Source organism: Camelus bactrianus, chromosome 32 (genome assembly GCF_048773025.1).
Source record: "Camelus bactrianus isolate YW-2024 breed Bactrian camel chromosome 32, ASM4877302v1, whole genome shotgun sequence".
Classification (NCBI taxonomy): Eukaryota; Metazoa; Chordata; class Mammalia; order Artiodactyla; family Camelidae; genus Camelus; species Camelus bactrianus.
The window spans coordinates 11,070,859-11,086,252 of record NC_133570.1 but is presented as its reverse complement, the minus strand read 5'-3'; the positions used below and the strand labels follow the sequence as shown (position 1 = coordinate 11,086,252).

Sequence of the window (15,394 nt, the reverse complement as noted above, 5' to 3'; positions counted from 1 at the left end):
CATCATCATATACACACTCACACACACAAAAATCACAAAAGGAATAATGACAGAAAAAAATGGAAAAGCTTGGCCCCAAAGAGGAGATGTACTCTGATTGATTTAATTATTATAATAATAGTAAGTGAAAGGGATGGAGCAGTGTTTTAAGTGCTCTTCATGGATTTTCTCTTAAGGTCACAAAGACCACATAAAGCAGGTACTTTGACCAACATCATCAGTCTGTAACTGTAACCGAGCAGGACCCTACGGGGCCTTCCCGGGACAGACCCCTCCCTATACCCTCTGCTTTAGCTCCTCTCTGAAGTACCCAGATAATAGTATCTTTTGTATATTTCCTGAGTTTTTCAGATGTGAAATGCAGTGGTGGATGGGGGTGGGATGAGGGAACGTGGTGGTCCTTTGTCCCCAGCTGTTAGATGTGGTGGCTTCAGGCAAGATCACACTGAAAAGCCACCACCAAATGGAAGCAATTAATTACCTGATGATCACAAGCACGTGGCCACCAGACTTTCTGGCACCTAAGGATTGATCACCGTCAACCAATCAGAGAATGGTGCACAGCTGATCACAGACCCTGGGATGACCCTTTAAAAATGCTCAGCTGAAACCGTTCAGGGAGTTCGAGGTTTTGGGGGCACAAGCTATTCATTGTCTTTGCTTGGTCCAGCAATAAAACTTTCTCTGCTCTAAACTCCAGCATTTCGGTATTTTTTGGCCTCACTGTGGGTCGGGCACACGAACTTGTGTTCAGTATCACAATTAGGGCACTGAAATTCAGAGAGGTAAGACCACTGCCCAAGGTCACACAGTAAGTTTGAATCCAGGCTGTCTCACTTGGGAGCTTTCTCCACACTTCTGGTTCCTCCACAGAAGGGGGACCTCTGGTGGACAAACGGGTGAGCTGCAGACAGGGAGCTGAAACCGCAGCTTCATCCACACCTTGGATTTTCCATAGACTATGGTAAAAGAAAGGGCTTGGGCCCCTGCGGTCCAGGTAATCGTAAATGAGCAAAGCTGCTAACTAGAGGGAGCCTGTGGGATCCAAAGAGGCAGCAGAATTTGGTTCATTGACACCAGACAGGAATTCACTTCTATGTGGTTAGCAATTTCGATTTTTCAAGAGAAGCCGAAGATTTGGAGTTTTTAATGCGCACTCTTTCAACTTTTAAGTACCTGCTCAAAAACTTTTTTTTTTTTTTTTGAACATTATATCGCCCAGACAGAAAACGTCTGTGCATCAGATACAGCCGAGGGCCACCGGTTTTCAACCACTGGCCTGGAAGATTTGTCTCTGTTTCATTTGCCTCACTTGATAAATAAATGGTCTCGAAAGCCTCTGAAAAGTGTATGGAGCCATACAAATTAAATGTACTGTCTGTATTTATATGGAACCTTTTACTTTAAGGCTATTCACGCCAAATCGCCATCCTGGGAATGGTATTAAGGAACGGTAAGCATACACCATCTGGTGCGCACGTGCGAAATGCGGTGGTGGATGGGGGTGGGATCAGCGAACGTAGCAGTCCTTTGCCCCCAGCTCAGGGCTGTTAGATGTGGTGGGTTCAGGCAAGATCACACTGGGGACAAGGTCTAAAAAAGACAAAAGGTGGAAGAGAATCTTCAAGGAGGAAGCAGGGAGCGCCTTGAGAAAGTGGCACTTGGTCCTGCGGGCAAGGGGGGCAGCCAACCCCTCTTACCCAGATCAGGGAGGCCCCAGCAAAAGGAAAACGAGGAGAAAGCACAGTGCTCCCCACCGTATGCTCTGGAGTCCATCCGAACTGGGTTTTCCTGCGAGCCCCGCCCACTCCCTAGCAGGGCAAGTCGCTCCTTCCCTGAGCCTCGGTCATAAGTCAAAAGGTCGTTGTCAGGGTCTGAACAGCTGAGATCTTGCTTGTAAAGCCCTTGTGACAATGCCTGACACCAAGGATTCAACAAACGTGAGCTGAGTTTATTCTGAAAGGTTCCACTCAGTCACTGATAACACTGGGGACCCAAGACCCCAGAGGGTAAGGAAACTTCACCATCCTTGAGAACTTAAGGATGTGGTCCATTCCTGGAGGACGGACACAAGGCAACAGGGGTTCTGGTTTCTCTCTGTCACTGGAAAAGCTGTCACTTCCAAAGTTGTCAGCAACAGCAGCACCGATAACAATAATCACTAAGTTGGCATTTGCTGGGTGCTATTAGGTTCCAGACTATGGGCTGAGCATTTATATAGATCATCTCATTTTATCATGCCAGCTACTTAAGAAGAGGAGACGATCATTATCCCCATTGAACAGATGAGAAAACTGATGTCCTACGACTGTGGGGCCCAATATGGTGGTGACTGGCCACATTAATTAACATTAAATACAATTAATAATTCAGTTCTTCAGGCTCACACACTAACCCCAATTCAAGTGCTCAACAGCTCCCCGTGGCTGGTGGCTCCTCCATCAAACAGGGCAGGTACGAAATATTTCCTTCACAGCAGAACCTTCTGAAGGACAGCACTGATCTAAGAGGTAGTGATTTGGCCCAAGTGGCTGAGTTCCTCAGTGGTGGAGCTAAAAGGGGTTCTACCTGACTCTAGAACCATACTCCTAATGACCCCATTCAGACAGCATCTGAGATGCTCCATGCCTTCATCCAACACATATTAAGTTCTACTATGTGCTAGGCACAGACCAAAACCCTCGGCCCAAGGGGCTGGCTGCTGCCGGTAAGGGATGGGGGCAGGAGTGGCCTCCGGTCACCTCCAGGACTTCCTTCCGCACGTCCACGATCCGGAACCAGTGCCGGAGCTGGGGGAAGCCGTCCAGCTCGGCGTTGCGTTCCTGCAGGGCCACCTTCTTTTTGCAGGACAGCTGCCGGCTGAAGTACTTCACCAGCTTGCTCTGCGGAGACACAGATGAGAACAGAGGACACATTTCAGGGGCACTGTCACAGGGACAAGAGGCAAGTTATCTCCCCAGTGCCCCCTCCCCACCCCAACTCCATCCAACTCCATATTTTAAAGACCAGTTCAACTGCTGTGAGACCCAGTTTCCACTCATGTTCCCAACCGTGTTGGTGAAGGTGGGCAAACAGGCAGGTTCTGGTGTTTTGCTGGGAAGGGAGGGAGGTGTGCGTTGTTCCAGTTTAGTTGAGGGGAGGGCGCGATGCTTGGGCTGTATCCATCCACATCTCCACCGCACATATCCTTTGACCTTAACAGTTGCACTTCTAGGAATGCATCTTACAGATACCCTATCCTGTGCAAAATGACTGTGTAAAAGGATATTTCCTACACTTCTGTTTGCAAACGCAAAAGACTGCAAGCACCCTGAGGGGCCATCAGTAGGAACCTCGTCATAAATGCGGATACACACACACAGGGGAACTGTGTGCAGCTGTAAAATAAAACGAGGACGCATGCTATGTGCTAATACAGAACAGTCTCCAAGATACGCTGATAAATAAAAATAAATACTCTCTCGTTCACGTGGGAACTGTTTACATGTATGTCTCTGTAAATGCAGACACACTCTGGAAGGGTCCCTAATCTTCTAGGGAAGGGAAGAGGGAGGGTGGGGAACAGAGGTGAGAGGACCATTTTATTTAAACCCTTTTGTGCTATTTGAATCTCAAGTCACATGCAAGTATGCACAAATTAACAAATACTTTTAAAATCAGATGGACCTGAATCAATGATTCTAGAGGGATGCCATGACATGAGAAAGGGAAGATTTTTTGGTTTTTTTTTTTTTTTTTTTTTTTACTGCCCATTATGTAAAAACTAACAACATTAACCAAAGAAAGGCAATGTGTGTGCATGAGCAGAGACAAAAGTGTGGAAGACACACCTAAGCCTTGCTAACTTGGGACGGGGAGGTTCTAGAGATGGAGTGAGGTAAAAAAAAAAAAAAGGTTTTTTTTATATTGTTTTGCTTTGTTTCAATAGTTACCCACAGTATATTATCATCTTTGTAATTTAAAATCGATTTAATGAAGATAATGAAACAAAAATAAAATCCTTAGTTACATAATGTCTTTGATATTTCAAAGCACCTGTTAACCAATATTTATCAAGAAGAAATGGTAGAGAGCATACTTAGCATGCATGAGGTCCTGGGTTCAATCTCCAGTACCTCCATTAAAAAAATAATAATAATAAAAAATAAATAAATAGACTTAATGACCTCCCACACACACAAAAAAATTTAAAAACAAAAGGAGACAGTCCTGGAATTCTAGGACCACAGAGTTGGGAGCAGGGGATGATGGCAGTGCACTCAGAGGACAGTCCTCTGGAGTTGTCAGGGGACTGTCGTATAAGCCAGGAGCTGCCCGGTCGTCCCTGCTGCCATCTGGGAGAGCCTGCCTGAGACTGAATCCCATTGGAGGAAATCAGGAAACTAGTTTTTAAGTGAACATTAATTTTATTCACCTCACTAATAAAAAGAAAGTTGCATTTCTTGATAAGCCTGTGTTCCATTGCAATTAACAGCACAATCATCATGTTAAGCTAATCTACCTAGAACTCTTTTGACTTGGAATCTCAATTTTGAGTTTCAGAATAGAAAATGTCAAAAAGAATATGATATGGTTTTTCTTTAATTTATTTCTGAATGGATAGGGTCTGACCTACTGAAATTTCAGAGCTGGGCCCTCAGCTGAGATATCTATTGAATGCTCATGTCTGTCTTTTGTTTTATGACTTGTTTTAACTGTTTTCTTGATATAGGTATGGAAAATCACACAAAAGAAATAAATATACTTTGACACATCCCCATCATTCTTTGAGCAGAAAGAAAAGAGAATGAAGAAAAATGAATAAAGCCTAAGAGACCGGTGGGAAATCACCAAGTGTACCAACATATGCATAATCGGAGTCCCAGCAGAGAGGAGATAAAGCAACAGACAGAAACAGTATTTGAAAAAATAATGGCAGAAAACTCCCATAATCTGGTGAAAGGTGTGAGTCTGCACATCCAGAAGTTCAACAAAACCCAAATATAAATATATAAACTCAAGAAGATCCACATTAAGACATATTATAATCAAATTGTTGAAAACCAAAGACAAAGGGTCTAAAATGTAATATTATCCAGTGATAAAAAGAATGAAATCCTACCATTTGTGACAATATGGAGGGACCTTGAAGGGATGATGCGAAGTGAAATAAGTCAGACAGAGAAAGACAAATACTGCATGATATCACTTATATGTGGAATCTAAAAAACAAAACAAATGAAAAAACATAAAACAGAAACAGAGCTGTAGATACAAAGAACAAACTGGGGTTGATGGAGTGGAGCGGTGTTGGGGGATGAGTGAAATGGGTGATGGAGATTAACTGGTATGAACTTCCAGTGACAAAACAAATGAATCTCAGGGTGAAATGTACAGTATGGGGAATATAGTCATTAATAATGTAGTATCTTTGTGACAGTACCATCGTGACAGATGGTAACTTTCTGTTCATCAGACTCGATAATTCCAATCGACTCATCTTCAAGTTCTGCTGATTTCCTTCCTTGCTTCATCAAATGCACAACTGAAAGTCTCTAGTGAATTTTCCATTTCAGTTACTGTACTTTTCAACTCCAAAATTCCATTTGAGTTCCTTTTTATGATTTCTATCCCTTTATTGAATAGTCTCTATCTCATGTGTGTTATTCTGGTCTCCTTTACTTCTTTTTCCATGATATTCTTCAGCACGTTGAACGTATTTAAGACATTTAATTTAGGATACTTTCCTATTAATTCCGACTTCTGGGCTTTCTCAGATGTGGAAAATTTTCTGTTAATTTGTTTTCTGACTATGAATGAGCCATGCTTTCTGGTTTCTTTGGATGCCTTGTAATTGTTTGTTGAAAATTGGATGCTTTGAATAGTATAATGTGGTAACTTTCAAAATAAAATTCTCCTTTCTCCCCAAAATTTGTTACTTTTTCTTGTGGATTATAGTCATTTATCTGTCTAGTGACTTTTCAATACAATTTTTGTAAAGATTATAATTTTATTCATTTGTGTTCACTTAAGTCCATGTTCCCTCGGCTTGGTGGTCATCTGCTAATCTGTCAGAGTTTCCTTAAAAGTTTGAACTGAACGACTCCACCAAAACACCGGATTTAATTGACAATTACAGAACATTTGATCCAGCAACGGGTGATCGCAGGCATACGTCAGAGATACTGTGGGGCCAGTTCTAGGCCCCTGGGAGATTAGAAGTTTCCCAGTAGGTCCCCACTGATGGTCCCTGTGGAAGTGGTTCTGGAATATGAATAGGTTGTACCTGTGTGGCGGCTCAGGATGAGGAGGCCTGGGGTGGCGTCGTGGCTGTGAAGGGCAGGGCCTGGCCAGGATGCTGGACTCCAGACAGAAGTCTGGGAACCATGTCTGCTGCTGGGCTGAAACTCTGGAACAAACGGCAGTGAAACCTCAGCCCTCCGAGTCCTGAGAGCTCTAAGAAATGGCCGTTGGAAGATTCTGTGTCTGGGCTGATTTTCTGCACGTTTTTCCCCTGAACCATCATCTGGACTCATCCGCCCACCCGGCCAGCATGCCTGGCAGGTTGCCTGGTGCCGGCCTCGCTCCCAGGGGCACCGAGGTTGATTCTGGACTGCCTGGGTCCCCCATACACCTGCGATCTGAGCGGGAACTCGGGGCTGCCTGCTTGGTCAGAGGCAGCTCACCTGCACACAGTTTGTAGAGGGCGAGTCAGGGCCCCCAGGGATGAAGGAATCCAGGCTGCAGTAGAGGGAGCTGTCACGTGCTGGGGGCTCGAGGGGACCAGCTCACTAGAGACTGGGGGACTCTGGGCCCCAGGACCTGGACTGCAGTCCTGCCGGCTTCGATCCAGAGTTTATTCCAGCCGTTTCCCTTCCCACCGTTGTATCACACTTCTCAGCGAGAAAAACAGTCCTCCATGGATTCACTGATTGGCTCCACCTGCTGGATTCGGCTGATTGGCCAGCGCCACCAGGCCACTGCCCTGCCTGGGTGCTGCTCTCGTGAACCCCAATCCCTGCCGGGGGCCTTCTCACCCCAGCTCTGCTGCCCGCCTTTTTTGTTTTTGTCTTGTTTTCTTTTCCCCAGATCTTGACGTTTGCCAGTGGATTCTCAAATCCTATACCCCGTCACCACCCCCATCTCTGCTCTGGCTTCACACACTGAGAAGCGGACGAGAATGAGACTGATTTAATCTCGGTGTCCAGTGTCCAAATGATCATTTCACCAGCCACGTGTGAACATCTGCACACTCAGAATATGGCTAGTGCCACTAGGGAATGGAATTTTAAATTTAATTTACTTTATATCATTTTTTTCTTCCAGTTTTATTGAGATGCAATTGACAAACAGCACTATGTACTTTTGTGTGTGTGCTGGGGGTAGGCAATTAGGTTTTATTTATTTTTAATCGAGGTACTGGGGGATGAACCTAGGACCTCATACATGCTAAGCACACACTCTACCACTGAGCTATATCCTCCCCACTTAAATTGAAATTTGAAAACAGAAGCCATGAACGGTATTTTTCTGTTAAACGTAACTTTGTTTTGACAGAACTACATGTTACTTCAACCTTAAAATTTTAGTGTCCGAACTGAGATGTGCTGTAAGTGCAAAGTACACAACGGATTTCAAAAACTTAGTAGGAAAAAAAATAACATAAAATATTTCATTAATATTTTTACACGGATTACATGGTTAAATGATAATATTTTGGATACACTGGGTTAGATAAAATGTTATTACAATTAATTTCATCTTCTTGATTAATTAATTTTCTAGTGGCTACTAGAAAATTTTAAACTATACGTTCGGCTCACACCTGTCACTCTCACTATATTTCTAGTGGACAGTGCTCCTCTAGGGTTTTATCCTAAAGAAATAATTAAGGATATTCATGAAGTTTTGCTCCAAGTGGGTAATAGCCATGAAAGATTGGAAACAATCCGACTCTTCAACAATAGGGGCTGATATGAATAAATTACAATGTATTCATATATGGCCTACCATTAAAATAATGTATAAAATATGTATAATATTTGTAATGTATAAATAATGCATAAAAAGATTTATAAAACTACACGTGGACAGATGATTACAAAAAACCTCGGGAGGGTGTATAACAAAATGTTAGCAGTAGGAAGACTACAGGTGACCTATTTTTTCCCTGTTTGCTCCTCTGTAGCAATGTTAGAAGATACAATGTGTATGTATTACCTGCTTATCAATGGAAAAAAATGTTTGGATAGGCTTTGCAGTATGTTTTTTTTTTTTACACTGATGCTCTCCAGTGTCAGTGAGAATGTCAGTGGCCACTGAGGATGCCACCAGAGGGCACTCACTGGATTTGGAATATCAACATTTTAATACCCATGCACTTTGATTCAGGAACCTCACTTCTAGGAATCAGCCCTACAGATACACTTATGGGGGGGAGGGAGTAGAGCTCAGTGGTAGAGCGCGTGCTTAGCATGCACAAGGTCCTGGGTTCACTCCCCAGTGCCTCCGTATGTATAAATTAAACAAATAAATAAACACACAAATATAATTACGGCCCCCCCCCAATTTTTTAAGTAAAAAAATACTTATACATGTATGTACATGGGGTAAAAGACTGGCTGGTTATTGCAACAAAGTTTGTCATTTTAGACCAATGGAAACAATTTTTTAAAGGTAAATGAATAGAAAGGCCAAATATGAATGAGTTATAGCACACTCATAGAATGGAATACTGAACAAACTCTCAAAACTAAGCTAGACTGATACACAGTGATGTGGGAAAATCTCCAAGATGCTCATCTTCAGCAAAAAGATGGAAAAAGCAAATGCAAAGACACTGTGTATTATGATTGCCTTTGTACTCTGACAAACTACGTGCATTAATGATGTTTGTAAACAGAGGAACTAGCAGAATACAACGCCCTATAATAGTAAAGACAAGCACCACAGAGGAGAGAGACACTCACTTTTGACTGTACATATATACTCTTTAACTTTTTATGAGAACATACTGCTTTCATTTTTCAACATTTAGAAGAATTTTAAAACCTTTAAGACTAGTTTGGGTATCCCGTCCACACCTGGCATACACATAGCCTTTGGGCTGCTCATTCACTCAGAGAATATTTCCTAAATGCCAGCTGTCTGCCCATGAGCCAGGTGCTGTGCTACACTCTGGGAATCCAGAAAAGAAAACAATCGATCAAAAGTTTACCTTCTTTCTTTTATTTCCGGTGCAGAGACCCAAAGCCAACCCGTTATTTCTAAAGACTGAGATATGCAACATACATCCATCAGCTGTCACTCTTAATTCTAGCGAGTTTCAAGACAAAAGATATCTTCCCAGGATGATAACTTCCCTCATCATGCAGAGGGGGAAAAACACCCGTGTAACTGAAGGCAAAGGGGATCCCTCCAATGCTGAGACAAAGCCACTTCTTACCAGTACTGAGTATGTCTAGAACTCTTGCTTCGTCGGCACTGATTTAAGCTGAGGACCCATTAGTCATTGAGAAAGTAGAAAAGCATCACATAAAGCCAGAGAAAAAGAACTCAGCTCTAACTCTTTATTTTGCCTTGGTTTTTTGTTTGTTTGTTTGTTTGTTTATTTGTTTTCCCAATGCTGATGTGTTGGAATAGGAGGCAGTACCAGGGAGCCCAAGGCTCCAGCCCCCACTCAGCAGCAGAGCAGACCTCAAGGGAACCTCAAAATTGCTCTAAACCTCAATTTTCTCACCTGGAAAATGAGGCTTAAATTGTACTGCTTCATAGAATCATGGTGAAGGTTAGAAGAGATTATTCCTGCAAAATGGTACCAAAGAATCACTCAGAATACCAGAGCGGTAGTACTGATTTTGTGTTACATGAATTTACAAGTATCTTCCATAATTAGCTTGGGGTCAGGGGTATGCCCCAAATACACTGATTATCAGTGTCAGGAAAAGTATTTCTACTAAATCAAAATCAGTTTTAAAATAAATAAATATTCCTTAAAGATCAAATGTATCGCTCCTGCCATTCAGTACCTGGTCTTTGTCTAGTTTTTCAATATTCTGTGACACTGAATGCTGTTTTTTTAAGGTATGAGATGATGGAGATATTTCTCCAAAGTTTAAAAATTAAAGATTACAGCTATACTGCGAGAGAATGTACTAAAAGTACTAACTGTAACTAAAAGTAAAAGTTGGATTTTAAAAAGTGTGCCTTCCTAATTAATTACTTACATCCTAATTTTGAAATTAATAGGATCTGAATCCATTCAACTTAACAGAAATTGCGTGAATGGAGCACATGCTTATCTCATTAACAATATCTATGAATTTGGGCTTTTTGCTAACTTCCTCAGTCTTTTCTTCTGAATAAATAAGGTTTTACTCTTTATTACTTCATAATAAACTGTGCTGTGTTTCCAACATGGCAAAAGAAATAAGGATCTTTTCTCTATAAATAAATAATAACAATGCGGTATCAACCTCTAAAAGGCATGAAGGAATCAGTGTCAACTGGAAACCAGTGACATCATGTTTCAGCATCACAGAAAACTGAAAAGCTACACTAAGACCAGACACTAACAGCAGGAATGATGGAACCATGTCACTGCTCAAACAGCCATTCCCAAGTGTGGGTCCACTGATAACCTGCGGGGGTACCCAGGCACGGCTTAAACAACACTGGGTCACACGTGAGCACTTCCTTTCCCGTCCCTGCTGCCATCTAACTTATATATCAAGGAGACAGTCTCAGTTCAGTGATACTATGTCGTTAACTCCTAAATATTGGCTAATCTCCCTTCGTAACATAGAGCAGGGCATGCACTCACAGCCCTAGGCAGGTAACATATTTAGAAACTTAATGACACTTGTGTTTTCATTGTGTTTATTTTCTTGACTGCCTTCCATTTATGGCAAGTGATATTCGTTTTTCATTGTAATAGTTGTACAAAGACTTACTTTTAAATACATGTATGTTTTTAGGAAATTGAGCTTGTTGGATAGCAAAATACACAGATACGTCAAAGACTATGGCAGTGGTAGAGACTGATGATTTGGGGCAACATCGTCCTATAGAATAATGTTCAAACTCCTTAGACTATTATTCAGGGCTCAACTTGACTCTGTTTCTCCTTCCTTACCTCTTTCATTTCCATGCAGTTCCCTGAACACACCACCTTGATGTCACCTCTCTGCATTTTCTCAGGCTCCTCCTACCCAGAAGCCCTGTTCCATATCCACCTGTGGTAGATTGTAAAGATGACCTGAATCCTTTACCCCTCCTGCTTCCATACCTTTCATGATCTGACTTTGCAGTTAACTCACTGAAGAGGTAGAGTTTAAACCAGCACCTCAGTTGATGTGACTTGCCTCAGCCAATAGAAAGAGGCCTCTTGTGTTTCTACTTGCTACTTCTCTTGGATCTGCATGAGAATGTGCACAGGGTAGTCAGCTCATCAGCTGAAGGATGAGAAACTACACAAAGTCAAGTCTTCACAGGCATCTCAGCAAAAGCCAACCTAGCTCAGCCAATGGCGAATTCTTGCCTGGGGTTGGCTATGAGTGAGCCCAGTCAAGATCAGAAGAGCCACTAATCCTCTGCAGATCGATAAAATTTATGTGGTATGCAGCTAAGGTTTTGTGACTGTTTGTTATGCAGCATTAGGGGGACCCATGGCTCACTGATACACCACCCCATCAACATATGGAACTCTAATTTTCTCTCCAAAGCCCATCTCAGATGTTAGCTTCCTCAGCAAGTCTTAAGTAATTCTTCCTTGGCGTTTGATTTGTACATACACTATTATAAAATGTATTACAGTTTTTTCCTGCATTATAATTGGTTAGTAATGAAGACACCAGGTATCTTAGAGGATTAAGCAGTCCTTTTCAGGCTAGGACAAGTAAGTAAAAGAAGCATAATAAAAATAAAACTACCCTTATTGAGTACTTCCATGTGCTGTCACATGCATCACATCAGTATATCCTCACATCCCCAGGAACGAGATGCTGTTACGATCTACATTTTACAGATGAAGAAATGAGACCCAGAGAAATTGAGCCAGTTGCTCACAATCAGACAACTTAAGTGGAGAGCTAAGATTCAAACCCAAGTCTGGTTCCAAAGCCCCAATAGTTCAGAAAGGATATCTTTATTTTAATTCACTTTTTTTAATAAACACATCCACAAACCGGAACCTTTTAGACAAAGTCAAAGCTCCCCGTGACCACGCCCTCTACTGCCGACCTCCTCCGCCCTGGAGAGAACAGGGGTAACTATCCAGACTCACTTGATGCCCCCCTGTCCAGATCTTCTGCATACTTTCACACATATGTACGTACATGTGGAAACTCTGCAGTGTGGTTTTATGGGTAGAGTTGGGTTTCTTCCCCTGCATAAATTGTATCATACTTTTTTGGCTCGGTAGTAAGCCCCAAGGATATCTCCCATTCGTTCATACTTATCTACCTCTTTCTTTTTCATCTTCTGCATGAGGGATTCCTTTGACACCAGGGTCAAAAGCCCATGATGCGAGCGGTCCTGGGAGGTCTGCTGGGGGCATCTTTGTCGGCTACCATAAAGCGTTTTCAGGAATAGGAGCCATGATTGCAGCCACCATTCACTGAGCCCTCATAGTGCTCCCGGAGCCATAAGATGAGCACTTTGACTGCATTTTAATCCCCTCAACAGTGCTAGCTGTGAGGCTGGGGTTCTAAGCCTATTCTGTAAACCAGAAAACTGAGGCATCAAAAATGGTAAATCACTTGCCTGGATCCACAAAGCTAGTTAAGCCAGGGAGCCAGGGTATGATCCCAGAACTCCCTCTCTTTACCAGGATGCTGCAGTCTGATTTGTCCACGGATCCTTCCCACTAAGCAGGAAATCCATACTTTGGGGTTTGACCCCTCAAGGGCAGAGAGACGTCTCACCCATCTAGGTATTGTGGGAGAAGGGCGTTTCTGGATTCCAGGTCTGAGGCTTGGGTAAGTCACGTCAGCTCCCTGAGCCTCTACTCTCTCATCTGTTAAATGGGCATCTCTCACCTTTGCTCGCAGGCCTGCTGAGGCATTGCATGAGATGATGTCTGTGCAGAAGACAGGCAGAACCCGCCTCCCACACACAAACACCGTGTCCTGACTACTCGTAGAGGGAATGTGTGGATTCTGGGAAGGTGTTTCTAGGGTCACCCAGAGACTGGTCCTACACCTGCCCAGAAGCCAGAATCAAGGGGCGTCCCCAGTCTGATGCATTAGCATGGGGGAGAGAGATAGGTGTGGGAAGCAGATGGAGTGGGGAAGACGGGTGGGGATGGGGCCACAGGTCCAGGGCCTCCCCCTGAGTCACAGAGGAACACGAATCAGCCTGCAGGACAAGAGCCTGGCTAGTCTGAGCAGGGACAAACCCAGAAAGCGCCCAGAGTGTGAGGTCGTACTGGGCAGAGACAGAGCAGCACTACCCAAACGGGGACCCTGGGAATCAGCAGCCCTTTCCCCAGGTCCCCAGGACTGGCTAGCAGTGCAGACTCATCACGGCCATCAGCCAGCCCGGGCTCTCTCTGAGCCCAATGCTGTGATAAGCACTTTTCATGAATTATCTATTTAATCCGCACAGCGACACTGAGACACGGGTCCAGTGACTGTCCCACTTCACAACCAAGAACACCGTGGCCCAGAAAGGTTAAATAACTTGCCCAAGGTCATCGAGCTACTGAGTGAGTGGATCAAGATTTGAACCCAAGTCTCACAAACTCTTATTTATTGACACACAGAGAATGTTCTGACCTACTGGCAAGTGAAACAACACTTGAACAGTTTAATCCCACTTTCTGAACATAAAATGTATGTACACACACACACACACACACACACACACACACCCCTAGAAGGAAATGCTCCAAAATGTTAGCAGCTGCATCTCTGGGTTATTACAAGTGAGATTTACTTGCTCATTTTTGTGCATGTGTATCCTGCAATTTTTTTGATAAGCTTGAATTACCTGTGTGATAATTACAAACGTTATGAAAATCAGACACTTGCCAACAATTAAAGATGTAGGTCATTCATAATGTTAGCCATTAAATAAATTTTAAATATTATACAATATATAAATAAATATAAATCATGTATTTATTTATATATAATGTATATAAATTATACACACACGCATATCCCCATTTTACAGATAAAGAAACTGAGGGCCATAGAGCTTAACCAGCTCTCCTAAGGTACTAGATCATTTACAAGTTAGTTCAGTCTTTCCCTAATTTCCTGGCCATAAGAATCACCCAGAGGTGTTTGTTAAAAATCAAATGGCGGGGGAGGGGAACAGCTCAGTGGTAGATTGTTTACTTAGCATGCACAAGGTCCTAGGTTCAATCTCAAGTATTTCCATTAAAAATAAATAAACAAACCTAATTACCCCACCCGACCCCAAAAATCAGACTTCCAGATCCGTGCCCTAGAAATTCTGATCCAGGGAATCTGGAGAAGGCCCAGGAATCCATAGAAAAACAGCACCCCAATGTTCTGAGTGGCAGGCAAGCATAAGAAACATTCATCCACTGTCCAAATTACATCATGAAAGCAGTCTGCTTCTCAGACAAGCTTAAGCATCCAGATACTTAGGCAAAAAAAAAAAAAAAAAAAAAAAAAAACCGGGACAGAGAACCAGTTCTCAAAGCCAGGGTGCAGCACCCCCGCCAGCAGCGCCCTTTAAGAGCTGTGGGGTCGTGTGGAGAGCAGGCCTTTGCCGAGCAGCTCAGCGGGAAGTCCTTGTCTGGGGCCCCGGGGAATCCACAGAGCAGGCCATACCCATCCAGGCCTGAAGGGGCTCCCAGTGGGGCTGACAAGATAGCCCTGCAGACACAGATCACGAGGCAAAGGACACGAGTCAGAACAGAGGGCAGCCAGAGTTCAGTCCAGGCACCAAGGATGTAGAACTCTTGAGAACAGCCTCTTGGAACAAGCAGTGTTCCAAGATCACAGGATGAAAATGACGGCAGTTCTGTGTTTATGCTAAGGGAAGTAAGACCTCTCCTTCGTTCATTTTAAAGTTTTTTTTAGGTGTTTTCTAAATACAAAGAGCTGGGGGGAGGGGGAAGTGAGAGAGGGGATACAAAATCAATGACACCCTCTCCCTGCCCTGAGGCAGGGCTATTCAGGTGCCTTGAAGACACGGAAGTCAAGCCCCCTTCCTTTAAGTACAGAAACATTCAAGCACTTTAATGGCTACTTGACAGGATAATTTTACATCTGCTGAACCTGACGGTTTCAGAGCTAGGTTTATGTTTTGTTTGGGTTTGGGAGGCCATTTCATCTTTCTAGTAAATCACTTTTTACCATATTTTACAAAAGTATTGGCTACAAAGTACCAGGAAAGACAAAACTGATCCTTCCCCACACAAGGTGTGAGAGGCACTGAC

General features: G+C 43.2%; 1 protein-coding gene across 1 annotated transcript in view; it reads right to left on the bottom strand.

Moving 5' to 3' along the window:
- KSR2 (kinase suppressor of ras 2) overlaps positions 1–15,394 on the bottom strand; it is a 356,911-nt gene that overhangs the window by 273,143 nt on the left and 68,374 nt on the right. Inside the window, exon 2 of the mRNA XM_074356111.1 lies at positions 2,742–2,882. Coding sequence (XP_074212212.1) covers positions 2,742–2,882 — 141 coding nt within the window. The remainder of the gene's footprint in view (positions 1–2,741; positions 2,883–15,394) is intronic.